General features: G+C 41.9%; 1 protein-coding gene across 1 annotated transcript in view; it reads left to right on the forward strand.

Annotated features, from left to right (window-relative positions):
- Positions 1 to 20,594, forward strand: part of CSRNP3 (cysteine-serine-rich nuclear protein 3) — a 106,589-nt gene that overhangs the window by 15,759 nt on the left and 70,236 nt on the right. The window contains exon 2 of the mRNA XM_015416169.1: positions 12,012 to 12,018. Coding sequence (XP_015271655.1) covers positions 12,012 to 12,018 — 7 coding nt within the window. The remainder of the gene's footprint in view (positions 1 to 12,011; positions 12,019 to 20,594) is intronic.

Here is a 20,594-nt window from a genome sequence, read left to right on the forward strand (position 1 = left end):
CGGAAGCAGGGGGCGGGGCTTCGTCATGTGCCCCCCGTACCTCACCCAGGGGAACCGCGATCCCCCCCGAAATGACCTCTGTTAACATATATCTTAACTTCATCAAGAATTATCGTAGCCCAATGTTGGAAATCAGATAAATTACCCTCTAGATTAGATATAGTTAAGAAACTGCTGGAGATAGCCGAATTGGATAAACTGACTTTGTTATTACGCGGTAAAGATGAGACAATATTCCGAAAAAGGTGGATAAGAGTATATAATTGGTGGGGGGAAAACATTGTATGTAAGACTCCAAAACAATGACAATGATTATATAAAAGTGCTTACTGGCTGTTTAACAAAAATAAATAAATAAAGAATTTTTTTTTTAAAGAAACTCTGCTAAATTACAAAGAAATTACCTTAAGCTTCTGGCAACTTTCATTACTTTCATTTATGTCTTAGAGATGTTGTGGTATATCCATGCTCATATATTCTGAATTGTTGTCATAAACTGCCATATTATCTCCCACAACTGATTTTTGCTATTTTTTCTCATCCTCATTACATTGTCATGATCCACAGGATACCAGTTCAGGCTAAGCTAAAGTTTGCTGCTTGCCTGTAGATTCTTTTTGTTGGGTTTTGTTGAGGAAGGGTATCCATGATATGGAGAAAGGATTTCCTAATTTAAGGTTTAATCATTACAGGGCTTTGGTGAATCTTTTGTGCCAATGGGTGAGTACTAATGAAGGGAATGGCACTGTTCCCTTCCTCAGTTACTATTTCAGTGGTGTTCGCACATGAGTGAAAAAGGAAAAAATCCCTGTTAGAAGGAAGCAATAGCGCATTATGCTGCTTACCATCTTCAAACAGCTAAATGCTTAGTAGCACATGATCTGTTACCATGGTAGTTTAACCACACGTTTATTTTTTTTAAGAATGATTGTCTCTTACCAACACCTTCACATTGCTGCAGATTGGTTAAGCAATGCTGTTTAGTCTCATAATAAAACACGTGAACCAGACCTTTGAGATTTTATTTTTCAGACCTTCTTAGTAACAGTGGTGCTCTCCAGGTTGATTCACAATCCTAGACAAGCACTACGAAGTCCAGACATGCTGAAGGGAAAACCTAAATTGATCTCTTAAGGCTTTGCAAGTGATATTAAGTGTTGCCTTGGCACAGAGCTTTTGCCTGACTTGTCAGAATTTAAGAGCCGTCAAGTCTGTTGCGTTCTTGTCCCCAAAGATTGTCCACCTTCCTGCCATCAGATGGCAAACTCTTTCCTCCACAATATATGCCAATGCTTTAGATGCTATTTTATTTCCCCCCATGGATTGGTCTTCTTCAGAAGTGTCAACACCAATCACTGCTTTAATAGTATGTTAATCAGAGAGCAAGGGTAATCAAAGACATTCTTTGATGTATCCGGACGACTTCCCATTTTCAGTCGGACCCTCAAATGGGAAGCCTGCAGGTCTTAGTTCCTTTTCTTTTTCCTCCTACTGTCACGTGGAGGTTCTCGGAGGAAAACGTGTATCTTTGAAAGACATAGAATGTCATTTAATTATACAGGTGTTACCCTCACTCCACATAAAAAGAAGTAATTGCGAGGTGATTATAATTTTCTCATTTCCCCCTGGTCACACAGAAGAGTTTTCCTTACCAAACCTGGCAAGGTTTAAAATAGAAATACAGTATATACTATATATAAAATAGAAATACAGTATATACTATATATATGTGTGTGTGTGTATGTGTATACACACACACATGCACTATATATATATATATATACAGACACACACACTATACAGACATACATACGTATATCCATACTATAGCAGATTTTTTTTGAGATCTCATGCATTGAAAAACAGTATGAACTTTTAGCTCATAAGCTAATTCTTTAAGCGGCTGTAACTACATGGCAAACATCAGATGCTTTATTTATTGATGCCTGAGTATCAACAATGGAAGATGTCGTGAAGAGGAGACTCAGCTGTTCTCTACCACCATGTCATTTAATCCTGCTTCAGCAGTAAAGACAGCTGAATAGGAATCCGTCGCAAGGTCTTTGACCCTGCAGCTGGCCAGGCAGATACTGTCCCACCTTTAGATGGTGAGAAGGTTATTGGGATGGGGCTATGGCTTGAATACAGTGTTCCACAGACTTATGAATTGGAAAAAAAATACAGGACTATATAGAGCTTTTATGAGGGAAAAGAGCAGATTTCAATAAGTTTGCCCTTTGTTATGACAGAGAATTAACAGTGTGTGCCAAACAAAGCTACCTAACAATGAACCAACAGCCTCTCCCATAACCCCAAACCACCTTCTGGCCTCTTGGGCAGAAAGGCGGGGTAGGAATGGGAAATTAAGAAAAAGCCCTCGACATCTCGTCCATTTCTATTATCTCTTTGGGGCCTGCTGAGAAATCAGTCAATCGAAATTAAAAAATCAAGGCTCATGACCAAAAGTTTTGGGATAAAAACAAATCTAATATGTTAATTTTAAAAACTACATCTCAATTTAGGGAGTGGGATAAAAATTCCCTGTAATGTATGTGCATATGAATCCTTGAATCAAACCGGTTACATGATCTTCTTTCTTGCTAAAGTGACAATGTTTCTCCCAATTTCTTGAACTCAGGGCTTACCTACAAGCTTCATTTTTTGTGTGTTTATTTTAAAAGTCTTTTTTTTTCCTTTTGCAAATTTAGCTGACAGGATTGCTTTTATCAAAGAGGAGAGCAGAGTGGGGAGAGGGCAGAAACTTTAAGCCTTTCTCCCTTGCAGTTTTCTCACTGGGAAAATCAATCCCTGAGCTACTTTTACCATTGGGGGGGGAGGGGAGGGGAGGGGAGAGATGGATTCCTGTAAGTTCTCCCTGGACATCTTCCCTGGAAGCAAAAGCAGCTTGGTAAAGCTTTTACTCATGAGGCAGCAACAGGGGAGGAAAGATGTCCCACTTTCTCCCCATCCCAATCTCCTCCTTGGCAGAGCAAGTCCTGGCAGCTAAATCTGCAAAAGAAGAGGAGTTGGTTTTTTACCCTGCCCTTCACTACCCGAAGGAATCTTGGAGCCGCTTCCCTTCCCTTCTGAGACTGAGAGAGCTCTGATAGAGCTGTGACTGACCCAAGGTCACCCAGCCGGTTTCATGTGGAGGAGTGGGGAATGAAACCTGGTTCTCCAGATTAGAGTCATGCTGCTCATAACTACACCAAACTGGCTGTTTAAAATAACAGGGAGGGAATCGTAAAGTGCAGTTGGCCCCAAAGCCCTACGTTTCCTAGACTTGCAGTACAATCCTGTGCAGAGTTACTCCGTCTCCAGTCCAAGTGAATTGATTTCAGTGGGCTTAGACTGGAGTCACTGCAAAAGTGCAACCTGAAGCAGAGGCTCACCCTTCTAAGCCTGCTGCCTGCTGCCATCAATGGATTTTGGAGAATGTCAGTTTGCTTAGGACTGCACGTGTACCTCTTTCTCCCTAACCTAGTGCTAACTATCACATTATTAGCATGGTGTGGGATCTGACTGTGTGAAAGCAGCCCCTCTACTTTCAGGGGTAGCATATGAACTGGTGTCAGTGCAGGACAGCTTGATTTGTCTTGATTACAGCTCAGGACCTAGCGTGTAGAAAAACCTATTGTCTGAGCCTGTTCCTTGCTCACACCCAACCCTGCTTATTTTAAGTGTGGGCTGTCACCTAGGGTTGCCAACTCTGGTTTGGGAAATTTCTGCAGATTTTTTTTTTTTGGGGGGAGAGCCTGGGGAGGGCAGGGTTTGGGGGGAGATGGACCTCAGCGGAGTATAACGTTACAGAAACCACCTTCAAAGCGGCTGTTTTCTCCAGGGGAACTGATCCATTGTCATTCCAGGAGATCTCCAGGCCCCTCCTAGAGGTTGGCAGCCCTACAAGTGTCACCCTATCTGTCTGATTATTGGTTTAAACCTGAAGCTCATGTACCCATCCACAATCCTTGGACTCTGGAGAACTCCCATTGAGGTGAGTGACTCCACACTGCTGCCTCGTTCCCTGTCTTCCTAATTTTCTTTCTGTGCAAGACGGCGGAGATCTTGCTCGTCTTCTGAACTCTCTGACCAAAAAAGAAGAAGAAGAAGAGGTGTATAACTCAGTGCTTCGTCAAAATGTATATTTAAGCCTTCGCTTGATAAAACTCCTGGTCCTTCTAACCCATCCTCGAGTGTATCAACAACTCCTTATTTAGGATTCCATACCTAGTGTTCTAATGAGGTCGGAAAGGTCAGTGCCAGCTGGCAGGAAAGGTCAGGATGGGTTGTGCATACATTCTTTTCCTCTAGGTCGGTATTCAGCATGCGGGAGAAGTGGCAGGCAGAGGGTTGATAGGTGGGGGGTGCTGGGAAAAGAGTTGTGCGGCTCGCATTGTGTAGCAAAATAATGGCATGATTTGACAGGTAGCCTTCATTACCCTTTCCCATAGAACACTCCGTTATTTTTGCAGCTATTTATATAGCCGTGGCAAAGGAAGGGCGCAGTGTGAGCTGTTTTTGAAAAAGTTTTGCAGCTTCTAGAATTTTGTAAGATTTTTTCCCCCCTTATCTTGGGAAGTAGGCCACCTCTCTTCTAAGACATGTCACATTTAATGTCTGGTCTTTCCTGCCGATAAAAAAGTGCAAAAATTTATAATCCTCTTTTGTGTAAGGAAGCTTCCTCGTTATGAATGCTGCCTTGTTTCAAATGTTATTAGTTCAGCGGGGCCATCGCTCACAATTAGGAATCGATGTTCCTGATCGTGGTTGATGGGTAATATGCTCTCTGCCGAAAAAGATCCAGATGCCAGCGCTAACTTAATGCGACCACAAGAAGCCTGTAATTATTTCCCACATTTCCAAATGTGCATTTGCTTGGATCCCAAGGCCTCGTTACATGAGTGGAAGGCTGATCTGCTCATACAGGTGGGGTCTCTGATTACGGCCCCCTGTCTGCACCCACCCAAGCTACTCTGGTGGATTTCCTCACCCTCTGGTTTCAGGGGAACACAAACAGAGAAGTTGAGGTGGGGAGAGAAACTGGCAAATTTCTCTATGCTGGCAGAAGTGTCTTCTGCCTGTGTGGCAGGATCTTTGGAGCCAAGCTAATATGTAAGGTTCCTGTAAACATAATGCAGTATCCATGTTGCAATGCATTTTAAAGTGATCCCTTGGAATGCTTATCAAATGTATATTTACCTCTGTAGCCCATAGGCTACATAGCGCAGTTGTCTCTTCTTTTTATTTAAAACAGAAAATGTATTCAAAATTCTAAGATATCTGAGACTTGTAGATGAGTGCAGCTGCCTGAATAATGTACATCCATTCTCATGTGGATCCCCCCCTCCTTTTTTTTTTGTGCTCAACAGCTTGGCTAAGGTCAGCACAAAACCTTCTTCTGGCTTCAGCAATAAAGAAAGGATTCCAGATGGCTTCCAGAGGAAGATTAAGGTTGGGCATATTTGTAGTGCCACACAGAGCTCAGAAATGCCTCATATTCACCATTTTACTGTCCACACTAGTGTCAGCGGCATATGATACTAGGAAAACCAGAGTCTAGAAACAGATGAAAACAAATTTCATTCCTAAGAAAGCCCATCTTAAAAATAATCATCATACCTAACATTTTATGTAGCACTTTTGCATGTGAGAAACATTGGCTGAGATCCTATGAACATTTTCCTGGGAGTAAGCCCCACTGATTAAAATGGGACTTATTTCTGAGTAGTCCTGCTTAGAATTAGCTCCCATTGGCGTGTAATACTTACAGCAACTATGGAGTATATACCCCTATATAATCCTTCATATTGCAGATGGAAGGTTGAAGCTGAAAGAGAATGACTTGCAAATTACCAAGTCTAGAGGAAGAAAATGCAAATTGCCAGCTCATGCAACCTCAATTTGCCTTGGTTCTGTGCAGGAAAATGAGAGGTGGTTTAATCCTTAAACCATGTAGTGTTGCTGTTCAAAACTGACTCCTCTGCTCTCCTCTGCCCTCGTCTGTCATTAGTACTTGAAAGAAAAATGTTTTCCTTTTAAAACACTAATAGCAGAATAGGGGAGCCAATCTGAATATTGAAACCAAACAGCATATGAAGAACTAGACCTCCTTTTTCTTCCCCACATAGCTCGAAGGCAAACTTGGGCTGTATGCAGTGAGATCCAAAGCTGACATTTCCTTGTTTGTCCAGTCAGTCTCCTTGTTATTGAGATGTGACTGACTGATTTGCTTACTGTTTATTATCTGGTTGGCTGTCAGGTTCAATGCAGTGACAACAGGATGGGGCGGGGGAGAAATCTGGTTGGTTGTCAGGTTCAATGCAGTGACAACAGGATGGGGCGGGGGAGAAAGACTCCTGTCGAGCTGTGTGAAAATGTGCATGCATGAAACACTTCTGATTGCACTGTAGTATACTGTTTGAATGCATAAGAAGCAGTCCACCAAACAGGCTCAAACTATTCACAAACAGTCAAACTGATCAACAAAATATTAACTCTTGGTTGACAACTGGTGAACAGACCATGAGCCAAACTGGTGGATAAGGGAATATCCCTAATGATTACTTTGCCTTTGGTTTCATTGAAGAGACTGACATTGAACAAGATTGTGATAAAGTTGCAACTAAAGATCAGATCTCCTCAACGTTTTAATTTTATTTAAAAGCTGCTGCAAGGGGAGGGGCAATTTTGATCGGAGCTGCAGTGCTGGGATGGGGAAGGGGCTAACTCTCTCCCCCCATACCTCCCAGATGGAAATCCCTCCCAAGTTGCTGTTATTATTATTTGCTCATAAAATAACTCAGCTGATTCTCATGAGGTAATTAATGACTGATGGTTAATGCAAAATCTATACTCAAGAAAGTGTTTTGAGAGTGTGACCTCCTTTGCTTCAAGACACTTGCCCTCCCCTTGAACTTTCATATTATGTCACAAGCTAGGTTGACAGAACATTCTTGCCTTAACATCAGCTGCATTTATTCTCAGATTGCTGATGAATATATGTCTGTGTATGTGAGATCACGAAGTTAAAACCAGTTTCTCCAGTTACACATATCAAAGAAACTAAGCACTTTGCAAACTGAAGCATCTGTAAAACAAATATTTGTTCACATCTAGTCAGTAAAACTTGTTCATAATTGTTCTTCTCACCAGTTCAGATCTCATCTCTCTCTCTGTGTCCTCACCCATGGAGCTAAGACAGATGGCATCTAGAATCAGGGTTTTTATAGTAGTGGTATCTTTGGAATACCCTTCTGCAGGTTTTGAACTGAATTTCCCCCATCTTTTAGTTCTTTATTTAATTCATTTATATCCTGCCCTTCTCCCCGATGGGGATCCAAAGCAGCTTACATCATTCTCTCCTCCATTTTATCCTGATAACAGCCCTGCGAGATAGGTTAGGCTGAGAGTCTGTGACTGGCTCAAGGTCACCCATCGAGCTTCCATGGCACAAGTGGGGATTCAAACCTGGGTCTTCTAGATCCTAGTCCAACACTCTTTACCACTACACCACACTGACTATTTTATATCTTATTACATATTTCATTTAATGTATGCCACTTTAGGGTTTTATTGTGTTTGGCTTGCTTTTTATGTCAGTTTTATGCTGTGTACTCTGATTTTTATTTTTTTTACTGTTGCCTAGTTTAGTTTTATGAGGATATTTGTTTTAATTTTTGAAGTGTTGTTTTTGGTTCCTTGGACTGCTTTGAGTGGTTTTTCCTGGAGAGGCAGCTAGTAAACTTTATAAATAAATCAAATTGTAATTAATTAGCTTTACACCGTCAACCTACTCTTAGGCACAACGCTTCCAGCTGCTCACACAGAGTTTCCCTTCCCATAAGGGCTTCATATAAGAACAGAAAGAAAATCAATACACACATTATACATATATATATCTGCTGTCTCCCTTGAAAAAAGTGGGATTTTCATTTTATGTGCAAGAGCTCCATGTGTTCGTTGGACCATACATGGGACTTTGGATCAGGGCAAAGGTTTTCAATTTTCAGTATAGCAGGACTATGGCTATAAGGGAACATAGAGTATTTTTTCACTTTCCCTAAGAAATTAACTCTATCATGACATTATAGCTTTGTCACTCTAGATTTTTTAAAAGAAGTTCACTAGTGAAAAGCTTAATATAAGTAATCAACATCTCCCAGGATGTACCAGTGCTTCTCTGTAAATATGCTTACAATTTGAGGTCTGGAACTTAGGAGTTGTGCTCAGGACTGTGGGAAGCAAATTCTTTCCTCCTTCATACTCCACTACTGTGTTCAAGGAGGTGATAGAGACAGGGTGCTCCAAAATGTGTTCCGTCCCTTCTTTGAAATGCATCTTAGGTGTTGTAGAGGAGGGAGGATTTATTCCTGACCTTCCTCCCACCTCCCAACTAAGAGCTGACTTGGACACGAGGAGAAGGAAAGTGGTTCCGTTGTTCCCCCTTCTGATTCCCCCTTCTGATTCTAGGTGGGCAGTGGCTTGGGTTAAATGTTGAAAACACTAGTCCAGGAATTACTTTTGAGAGAGGGAAGATTCCTGTCACCCCCCTCACAGCCCTAACACCAAGAAGGCATAGGATCCCTTTCTACTTCACCTGTCTGCCGTGTAGGACCCCATTACTACCAAATGCATTATGCCAATGCGTTCTCCCTTCCTGGACCCATTTCCTCTGATGTTTCTCCTGGTTATGTTGAAAAGACACATAGATTGTAACTGTATTGTGAAGGAAGTTAGCATGGAGAGGGGATGTGATGAGAGGAAGCCAAGCAATGATAGGGGAGAGGAACTGACATGAATTCAGGGATGGAGCAAGCAAACCTGGGGAGCAGGGATTTTCCAGTGCTGATGATGAGTAGAGGAGGTGGGGGGGGGGTGAATTTGAGGGAGTGAGAAAGAGTCAAGGAGCAGTGGGGGAAGAACTGGAGTTGTCCCTTCATCCCAACTCACCACACTGCCCATGAAATTTCACAAGCATTTCCATAGTTAATGATGGGGATGTCTGCCATCAAGGAAGTAGACCCAGAATGTGTGTTGATTTCAGTCTGAATCCACAGACTGGGGGGGGGGGCGCTTGCTCATAGCCCTGGAAGGTCAAAGTAGACAACATTGTTAGAGGAAAATCTCTTCTTCTAAACCGGTGGGTTCCCAATCTAGCATGGAGATGTTGTAAGTGATCTGTGAACCTGTGTGAGCACTCAGTAGTGTCATGTTGATCTTTTTGTCATTGTCTATCAACGGATATGACTAGACTTAGGGATGCCAGCCACCAGGTGGGAACTGGGGATCCCCCAGAATTTCAGCTCACCTCCGGGCTACAGAGATCAGTTCCCCTGGAGAAAATGGATGCTTTGGAGGCTGGACTCTGTGGCATTGCACCTCACTGATGTCCCTGTCTTCCCGAGGCTCCATCCCCAAATCTCCAGCAGTTTCCCAAACTGGATCTGGCAACCCTACTCCCCCATCCCCGCCAGTGGCCGGGGGGAGCTGGTAATTTGTCCAACTATGACTTGTCCAACTATTATCATGTGGGGAGGTCTGCAATTTTTTTTATGTTAAAAGGGGCTCTCAAAAAGGTCAGGAATCAGTGTTATAGACAATCATCTGAGAGTGCATTATGAACAGTTAAGAAATAAAGTACCCAAAAGTACTTTTGAGAGAACAGTATCTTTTCAGGTTTCCTGGAAAGTTATATATTTACAAACTTGTGTTGAAAACGCGCTAGCAGACAAAGACTTTATTAATTCATGTTCAGTAGGATGGGACATGAAAACATACCCAAAATAAGAGATTTTATGTATAAGATTGTTAAAACTGTGGTTCTGTTTGTCATAAGCATACATCAATAGGTACGTAATACAAAATGCCAACATCATGCTTTCCTTAAAGGTAAAGGTTTCCCTTGCTCGAAAGCCAGCCGAGTCCGACTCTAGGGTTGCGGTGCTCATCTCCATTTCAAAGCCGAAGAGCCAGCGCTGTCCGAAGACGTTTCCGTGGTCATGTGGCCGGCATGACTAAACACCAAGGCGCACGGAACGCTGTTACCTTCCCACCGAAGTGGTACCTATTTATCTACTTGCAATTTCTTGCTTTCGAACTGCTAGGTTGGCAGGAACTGGAACTAGAGATGGGAGCTCACTCCGTCATGTGGCAACCCGGGTCTTGAACTGCTGAACTACCGACCTTCCACAGCCTGCAGTTTAGCGTCTTAACCACTTGAGCCGGTGGCTAAAACATTCAGTAAAAGAGGATTTGTGCCCTAAGAACCTCGTTTAATGGATCTTCCCCTTTCCTGCTCTGTTCTGTTGCTCCTGTGCCACCCCAGAGGCTGCTAAGGGTAAGAGGACCCTCAGGAACACCATGGGATGCAGCATAGGGAGCTGTCTTCTACTGAGTCCAACTAGTGGTCTGTCACGGTCACCGTTATTTGCTCTGCCTGGCAATGGCTCTCCAGCCTCTCTGATAGATTTTTTTTTACATCATCTGCTACCTGATGCATTTAACTGGAGATCCCTGATATTGAAGGTGGGACGTTCTGCATGTAAACTGATGCTCGGCCACTGAGCCATGGGCCCACCCTAGAATTGGAAATCCACAAAAATCAGGGCTTCTCCTTGCATGCAGTAAGAAAGGGCTTTAAAGTGCATAATTTCTTATGTAATTTCTTTAAAATTTCTCAGTACCAAAACAGGTAGCCACAGGCAGGTAATAGTTATGATCATAAATTCAAATGAGAGTTGTGGATGTGGGGGTGCTCTAAAAGGCATATTATACTGGTCTGGTGAAAACTCTTGGCCCACACCTTGAAACTTCTCAGAAGTTTCTCCTGCCTTCCCCTCACAAATTTACTTTGAATTTGACTGTGGGCTGAAAGCTGGTGTCAGCTCTGTTGTTGATGAAAGACCAGTTTTGTAGCTGAAGGAAGGAACCTGTAGACATTTACAAGTCTTGCAGAGGTTCCCTTTTCCTATTACTCTGTGAGGGTCCGGGAGTGGGAAAGTGGATGGTGAAATGTTGACAATGAGCACAATACAGCTCCTGATGTTATAAATACAAAGAAAAGGCACTGTTTAAATCTCCTACTGGGAAAAGGAGTCTGAGAGATTGTTGGTGTCTAACCTGCTTTATTGAGAGAGACTGTGAATGAGCTCGGCAACATCTTATTTTTATTGCAAAAGTATACCTGTTTGCTGCTTGAGTACTTGAGCTATATCCAGTGTGTATCTGTCTTTGCTTTCTAGAGCTTGAACTGGGCATAGTTCTTTTCTAACATGGCATTTCTCACAGTATGGGTTTTTTCTTCTTCCAGATGAGAGACAAAGGGACGTTGATTTTGTTTTCTGAAGGATAACTGACTTTGTCTAAAGCAAGAAATAGCAAATTGATCTCAGTGGAAAATATAATTATACTGCAGGCCTCAAACCACTTACTCTTTCAGGGGGACAATTCGAGAGTAAGTGATCTGAAAATTGCATCCTTAAAGATGTTCACTGTATTCGCTTCAGTATTGCCAGTTGTCTTCCCAGAGTCAGCAGTTGCATACAGGCTTCGAAAAGCCGCCTCCTTCCAAAGCTCCAGCTCTGAGCACATGTGGAGCTCTGCATCTGGATTTACATTTTGAGTTTGGAAAATAGATCAGTTGTGATAAGGGGTTGAATCCAGACTAAATTTTCCACTAACGGGGAAGTGTAATTTCTGCCCATCCCCTCTTTCCTACCCTCAATTTGCCCTTCTCCTTTTTTTTCATAATAGTTTTTTATTTGCATGCATGGACATAAACAAAAAAGGCATATAACGAGTCACATCCCATATAACAAAAAACAAAAAATATAACAACATAGAAACATAAGAGAACATAAAACATAAAAACCAAATCTTTCATCCTATATCATCCGTCCTAAGCTTTTATACATATGAGACCACAAAGTTTACTTTGAATTCATGTTAGATTCCAACCATTTATAGACATTCAACCACACTTTTTGAAATTCTGAGTTCATATTTCCGCGGAGTTTTTGCGTTAAGTTATCCATTTCAGCCACCTCAATCATTTTATTAATAAAATCCCATCTGTGAGGTACCTTTTCACTCTTCCAGTATGTTGCCAACACTATTCTTGCTGAAGTCAATAAATGTATTACTACATATTTTCCCTTTTTTCCCAGTTTTCAGGTAGTATATTTAGTAAAAATATTTCAGGGTCTAACGGAATTTGTAAATTAGTTGCTTGTACTATTATCCGGTGAACCTCCTTCCAGTATTGTTTTACTACACTGCAGGTCCACCAAGCGTGATAGTAGGAACCCACCCGAGCTTTACATTTCCAACATTTATTGTTGGTCCCTGTATAAAAACAGGCCAATCTTTCAGGTGTCAGGTGCCAACAGTGAACCATTTTAAAGACATTCTCTTTTAACGGAACCGCCTTCAGCTGCCTCACACTCTGCCATATCTTCTCCCATTTATTTAATTCAATATCGTGCCCTATATTTCTGGCCCATGCAGTCATTGCTACTTTGATAACGTCATCTTGCATCTTATGGTCTAACAGAAAAGAGTATAATTTACGTATCGACTTAACATCTGGGCCTAAAAGTATTTTATCAAGTTCTGACATTTCTAACGAGAAGCCTAATTGTTTATCTTTCATATATCTAGAAATTAGTTGATTTCTTTCCCACCAAGATAGCTGAATCTGTTGGGATTGTAGAGTTTCTTGCAATTTGAGCACATTATTTTTATGTAACAGAACATCATAACTCAGAGCACGGGTATCAGTCATTAGGTTAGGCAAAGTAATAGCTTCAAGCGGAGCAACCCACCTTGGGATTGTATTAGAATAAAGTTTTGATCTAATTCCAGACTTTTATTAAACTTGCCCTTATCTGGTGTTGTTTAAAATACGAATGCGATTCAAGTTTCTTGTGCCATAGAAAAGAATGCCATCCTGCCATTAAATTGTAACCCTCAATATTTAAAATCCTAGGGTTACTAAGTAATATCCACTCTCATAACCATGTTAATACAGCCGCTTGATAGTAGAGCAGCCAGTCTGGTAGTGCCAATCCTCCTTTTTGTGTTTTTTCTTGTAAAAATTTAAGTTTTATTCTCAGTTTTTTCTTTTGCCAGATGAAATCTCGCACTAATTTATCCACTAAATTATAGTTTTTAAGTATTGGAATGGTTTGAAAAAGGAATAAAACTTTGGGAAGAAGATTCATTTTGACCGTGGCAGCCCTGCCCATTAGAGAGACCACTTATCCAAGTCATTTTTAATGGATGTTAGTAATTGTTCATAGTTATCTTGTAATAATGTACTAGTTCTATTTGTTATATATATACCTAAATATTTTATTTTTTCTTCACTTCAAAGTTCGAGATATTTTGAAGACTTTGAATTGTGTTGTAACTGCAGTTTTTAGTCAAAAGTTTTGTTTTTATCGGATTAATTCTAAACCCAACTAATTGTCCAAATTCTTGTAAGAGCCCTAATACGGGTGGAATAGATTTTAATGGGTCTAATAAGATAATTGCTATATCATCAGCATATGCCTGAATTTTATATTCCTGACCTTTTATTTTGATTCCCTGAATTCTGTTGTCACTTCTTATAGCTTCACACAGTCCTTCAATGGTAAAAATAAATAGAAGAGATAAGAGAGGACAGCCTTGACGTGTGCCCTTATGTGACGTCCTCCTTCTTGGGGAGGACTAGTTGCACTTCCATCTTGCTTTTTATAAATTGCTTCTATCATATTAATAAACATTCTTCCACAATCTGTTGCTTTTAGATTTTGAATCATATAATCCCAATTAATATTATCGAATGCCTTTTCAGCATCTAAATAAATTATAGCTAACTGTTTAACCACATTTGCTTCGCAATATTCCAAGGCATTCAGAATGATTCTCACATTTTGCTTCATTTGTCGATTGGGTAGAAATCCGGACTGATCAGAATGTATCAATTGAACAAGCACCTGTCTCAAACGATGTGCAAGGATAGCCACATAGATCTTGTAATTGATGTTAAGAAATGAAATTGGTCAATAGTTTCAGATCTCATTTTCATCGGAATCTTTTTTATGAATCAGCGAAATCAATGCTGAATTCCAGGTGTCTGGTATTACTTTTGTTTCAGGTATATCCTATAAAATCTTTTGTATATTAAGCTGATTTAATCTTCAAATGCTAAATAAAACTCTGATGGAAGATCATCCGGCCCCGGAGATTTATTTTCCCCCCTGTTTTTTAATCGCTTGAGATATTTCCGCCATGGTAATTGTCTGATTTTTTTTAAAAAAAATTGACTTTCATTTAATTGCTTAATATTTGGATTTTTGTTTAAAAAGATCTGAATTATATCAAGATCAATACTTGGTCTGCTATGTAGTTTAGTGTAAAACCTTTTTACAATTTCTTTTAAATCTTCCAAACTGTGTTTCTCTTCTCCATGTTCATTTTTCAGTGTTCTAAAAAACCTTCACTTTTCTTCTTGTTTCAACTTATACGCCAGCCAACGCGTCGGCTTGTTCACATTTTCGAAGAAGTTCTGTTTGGAGTAAAGAATCTTTTTCACTATTTCTTCATTAAGCAGACAGTTTCATATCATGTTCTAACTTTGAAATTTTAAGTCTCAGCTGATGTGAGCCAGGGTCTGTCTTTAATTTATCCTCCTGTTCTTGAATTTTTTTTCCAGGTAATTCATTTTTTGGTTTTCCGCTTTCTTCCTATTGATCATTTCATTGGATAAATATCCCTTAAGTCTCAGCTGATTTGAGCCAGGGTCTGTCTTTAATTTATCCTCCTGTTCTTGAATTTTTTTTCCAGGTAATTCATTTTTTGGTTTTCCGCTTTCTTCCTATTGATCATTTCATGGATAAATATCCCTCTGGCAAAAGCTTTAAATGTGACCCAGACAGTTGTTAACTGAGTCTCCGGACGTATGTTTATTTGGAAAAATTCTTTTATTTCTTTTTTAGCCTTTTAAAAAAAGTTTTCATTTTTTAATAGGAATGGATTGAGCTTCCACCGAGTTCTTTTGGGTACATCTAAGATGGTTAGGGTCACTGGTTTGTGATCAGCATATGACAAAGGTAATATATCCGCTTCTTTAAGGTCACTAAGTGTCATTGTAGTTAGTCATATCATGTCAATTCGTGACCATGATCTGTGACGCCCAGAGTAAAAAGTAAAATCAGATTTCTTTGGATTACTTATTCTCCATGGGTCTACTAAATTCAGTTCATCTACCATCATTAAAAAAGACACTGGAAGTTCACATCCTTTTTTCTGTTGTGAAGCTTGGTTTTTCCTGTCACACGATTTATCAAAGACGGTATTAAAATCACCCACAACACATATGTCATCGTATTCTTGCTGTGCCAAGATATTTCTCAGTTGTTGATAAAATTTCTTTTGCCCACAGTTTGGGGCATATATATTTGCTATCAGCATAGTTTTTGCTCCTCTGTGAATTTTGATTATCAACATCCTGCCATCTTGTGAGTCAAATATCAGTTCTGGATGCAAAGAATCGCTTACATATGTCACCACACATTTTTCTTCTTATGTTCATCTGAGGAAGCAAATTTAGTCCCTAATTTTTTATTTTCCAAATATTTTTGATGTTCTTTCTTAATGTGGGTTTCTTGTAGGCAAATAATATGTGATTTGGATTTTGCAAGTTGATGAAAGGTTCTTTTTCTCTTCTGAGGGCTATTGAGGCCATTAATATTAATCAAAATTAATTTTATTTCAGTCTTTCCATCTTGTTTGGTATTCTTTCTTCTTCCCTGTGTATTTTTCTGGTGGGTCTGAATACTGTTTGTAGGTTGTGTTTTTTCATAAGTTTTTCCATGGTGAATTGTACATAGATGATACCTTTATCATTTGGAACCATGGACAAGTAGAATTGATGGAGTTTTAGACCACCTCAAGAACATCCACCCTAACATACAATTCACCATGGAAAAAGAAGTCAAGGGTAAACTCCCATTTCTAGATATCATGGTCATCCGCAAAACTAACCTTCAATTAGGTCACAAGGTCTACAGAAAAGCAACTCACATGGACTGCTATTTGCATAAAAACTCCAATCACCACCCTCGGCAAAAAAGAGGCATAATCAAAACATTAGTAGACCATGCTAGACGGATATGTGAACCGCACTTTCTCAATGACGAACTAAATCATGTAAACCATGCTTTTCAAGCAAATGGCTACTCCAAGAATGAAATCAGAAGAGCGATTAAACCAAAGGTAAAACAAACAACTGAGGAAAAACAGTCTCCCACAGGAAAAGTGTTTTTGTCATATATCAAAGGAATCACTGATCAGATGGGAAAACGTATGAAAAACACAACCTACAAACAGTATTCAGACCCACCAGAAAAATACAACAGATGCTATGATTGGCAAAAGACAGAAGAGAACCCCTCACTTCTTCAGGAGTATACCGCATACCATGCAGTTGTGGACAAGTTTACATCGGGACCACACAGCGTAGCATTCGGACAAGAATAAAAGAACATGAAAGACACTGCAGACTTGGTCAACCTGAAAAATCAGCATTGGCTGAACATAGCCTAACTCAAACAGGACACAGTATTTTGTTCCAAGACACTGAAAGGTTGGATAACACTTTCAATTACCATGTCAGATTACACAGGGAAGCCATTGAAATTCACAAACATAAACATAATTTCAACAGGAAAGAAGAGAGTTTGAAAATAAATAGGACATGGCTTCCTGTCCTGAAAAACAAACAAAAGGCTTTACATCATACAATAGCACTACAGATAAGATTAAAATTTCAACAACTTCCTCAGGAAGCAGAAAACCTTCTCAGGAAACAAAAGAACCTCCTCAGGAAAGCTCCTCCATTAGCATGTCCATAGCCTGGGGAACTCCTACAAGACAAGGACTCAGCCCTACCCACTTCTAGATATAAATTTACTGCCTACCATTTTCTTCTCACCTTGACACAGAGAGTATTCAATCTTTCTGTGTTTATACCTCTTAGGATGCCAGTCACAGTTACTGGCGAAACATCAGGCTCTACAATGCCAAGACCACGGCCACACATCCCGGAAAATCTACAGCAACTAATAAACTCCAGCCGTGAAAGCCTTCGACAACTTAATATCCTATTGCCAGCATGGTATCAGTTGAGTGCTACACCAGCGTAGCTCCGAGCATTATATCTTGAGACAATCTTTCAAGAGGTAGCATGTAAATGTTCCAAATAAATAAATAAATATCTCCATGTTATACTGGCACAGGGATTAATTGCCTTCCTAGGCTGTTTTCAGACTAGCTATAGGTTGCGTTGTTAATGCAGTACATTGATGTATGCTTGACTCCAAAGCCTTTTGCCTTTTCCTTCTTATCAAAAACAATAGGCTCCTCAGAGGTTCCTTATCACTCGCACATTATGACAACACATAAACAAACTGATACCCTTTCCTTCAACTTCCGGTACCATCGAAGACTATAGCAAAGCCTTTAGAATGTACGAGTGTGCCAAGATGAAATATGGTGTGCAGCAGATGGGGGCATTATGCCCTAATTATTCTGTGCAGTAGTCACATGGCTAAAAACAGTGAATCAGTTGTAACCCTGTGAAGAGTATATGGAGTATGCAGAACTACCTCTGCCGAGGAGCAATGTTTATCACTATGCTCAAGTTCTTTTCTACATGTGCTTGTGTCCTTCAACGGTCATACAATGCTTTCCATTTCCAGTTGAAGGGAGTGTGGAAGGGACATTCTGAGAAAGTAGCATTAAGGTAATGAAGGCTTTTCCACATGAACATCATCATAACAACAACAGCAACAATACATGTGCAATCACTCCCCATTCACTGCACAGGGCAAGTAGTATTTGTATTGCAGCAATACTGAATTTTACAGAAGTTGCAAAAACTGAATTGAAAATGTGGCATTTCCCTCAGTTCAGATTACTGCATGGGAAGTGGTACATGAAATGCTAAACTCAAACAAAAGGTTCACCCAAGGGCATAGCCCTTGCGCAGAGGTTTGTCACTTATCACCAATTACATCCCAAGCAGTATATAAGCTTTTATGAATATCATCAGAGGAGCTTATATATTGCTTGGGATGTAACTGACGACAAACCTCTGCACACGGGCTATGCCTTTGGGTGAACCTTTTGTTTGAGAGTTTAGTGTTGCTTAGGTTTTTTGAACCCTAGTCTGATCTTGTCAGATTTTGGAAGCTAAGCAGGGTCAGCCCTGGATAGTACTTGGATGGGAGACCACCAAGGAAGTCCAAGGTTGCTACACAGAGGCAGGCAATGACGAACCACCTCTGAATGGTTTTTTTTGCCTTAAAACCCCTATGGGGTCACCATGAGTCAACTGTGACTTGACAGCACTTTCCACAACCGCCAGGTTTTTAGAAAGCTGAAAGTGCAAGCCATTTAATTGCAGGCAGAGCAGTTGTCCAGCAGTTGCTTCAAGAAAACTGAGAGGAAGGGTACATGGAGGCTTCTGTTCTCCTACTGGCAGGGATTGGTTGAAGAGGCATGAAAAATCACCTTATAATAGCATGCCTTGTTCTATTCGCTAGTTGTTGGGTAAAATCTGTCAGCCAGCCAACCAGGGTTTGCCAGCCTCCAGTTAAGATAGGGTTGTCAGCCCCCAAGTCCGGGTGAGGTTCCCTCACTTCTGAAGGTTTCAATCTGCCCCTGGCCAGCTGGGTGGTGGTGGGAGCCCTGCCCCCAAACCCCACCCCCAAGAGTGACCACCTCCCTGGCCACCCCTCCCCCCCTCCTGCCTGATTTAAAGGGCTTCAGCTGATTGACGGAGGATCCTTTAAATCTAGCAGGAGGGAGGGAGAGGGGCAGTCGTGGGCCGCATGCTCGGCTCGCAAAAAGATGGTATTTTTGTGGGGCGAGCATGCAGCCCACAAGGGCCCCTCTCCCTCCCTCCTGCTAGATTTAAAGGGTCCTCCAGTTGGTCGGCGGGCCATGTGATCCTCGCCAATCAGCTGAAGCCCTTTAAATCAGGCAGGAGGGGAGGGAGAGGGGTGGCTGGGCAGGTGGTCATTCTTTGGGGTGGGGCTTGTGGGCATCCCTGTCCACCCCTGGAATGCCCCCCAACACACACTGGAGAGACGAGAGGACCTGGCAACAAGGGTGTAGACTTTCCAATTTCCCGGGGGGGGCTGGGGCGGGGTCAGAGGCATTGCGTGGGTGGCTGGGCAGGTGGTCATTCTTGGGGGTGGGGCTTGTGGGCATCCCTGTCCACCCCTGGAATGCCCCCACACACACACTGGAGAGACGAGAGGACCTGGCAACCCTAAATTAAGACCTGTAGATCTCCTGGAATTACTACTGATCTCCAGACTACAGAGGTAGTTCCCCAGGAGAAAACGGCTGCTTTGGAAACTGGATTCTAAGGCAGTATACTCCGCTGAGTCCCCTCCCTAGGCTCAAACCCCATATCACCTGGAATCTCCCCATCCTGGGATTTTCAAGGCTCCAGCCAACCCACCTGTCCTTACTATCATATGGACTCCTGGCTCAATAAACAGGGCATCAACACTCCATTGCCAAATAGGAAGGGGAAGAATCCCAATGGCCCCTAACCGGTAGGTACCCTGGCCCAATAGGTTAGATTGTGAGGCTCTTCAAAATCTTCACATTCTCCCAGCACAAGATGGCTGTGAATGGGTCGCTGGGATTCTGACTGCCCTGCTGGGAGATCCTTCCCTTGCCAGGCCAAGCTTTACACAGCCGTTCCATATGGAAGAGGCTCAGCGCATTTCTCAGTACTGGATTGGTTAACATAAGAACATAAGAGATGCCGATGTTGGATCAGGCCAAAGGCCCATCCAGTCCAACACTCTGTATCACACAGTGGCCAGAAATACCAGTGCCATCAGGAGGTCCACCAGTGGGGTAGCTATCCTGAGTACATTCCTGGTGTGCCTGCCTCGACATGCACAGATCCCATGCACCTTGCTTCTGCACACATTATTGCTAAGGATAAGATTATGCTCAGTCTAGAAAGCTTTTCACCCCCCTGAAGCATGATTCCCCATCTTGTGCACCATATTATTGAAATTGAATAGCTATTTACAGGAGTATTCCACAGTCAGAGACAGACTGGGGGGTTCACCCCCACATGAGGAAAGAAGAGCCAGCATAGCCAACCCCAAGAAGGAAGCAGCCAGCCAAGCTGGATGGCCGGGTGAAGCGAGACTGGCTGGGCACATCCCCTCCGTAGCCACAGTAAGACTGAGCAAAGGTAGGGCAGGTGGTTATATCCTTTCCAGTGCCTCTGGCTCACACCTGCTCCTTTCTTTTCACTGAGGTGGCCCTGGAAGGGGAGGTTGGGGTGGTCAGAGCAACTGGGCACACCTCCCAGGGCAAAGGCCTGTCAGGACTCTTCCTGATGGCCTTAATGACCAATCTGCCTAGGGTTGCCAAATTCTTCTTCGCCGGGTGCGGGGGGCTCCTGGCCGGCGTCGGGGTTGTGCGCGCGCGCGTCACCAGGAAGTGACGTGGGCATGCTGGGGGTGGGGCCACGGCCATACAAGGGAAAACCATAGAGTTTTCCCTTGTATAGC

The sequence above is a fragment of the Gekko japonicus genome, unplaced genomic scaffold, assembly GCF_001447785.1.
Source record: "Gekko japonicus isolate JY-2015 unplaced genomic scaffold, Gekko_japonicus_V1.1 scaffold445, whole genome shotgun sequence".
Lineage (NCBI taxonomy): Eukaryota > Metazoa > Chordata > Lepidosauria > Squamata > Gekkonidae > Gekko > Gekko japonicus.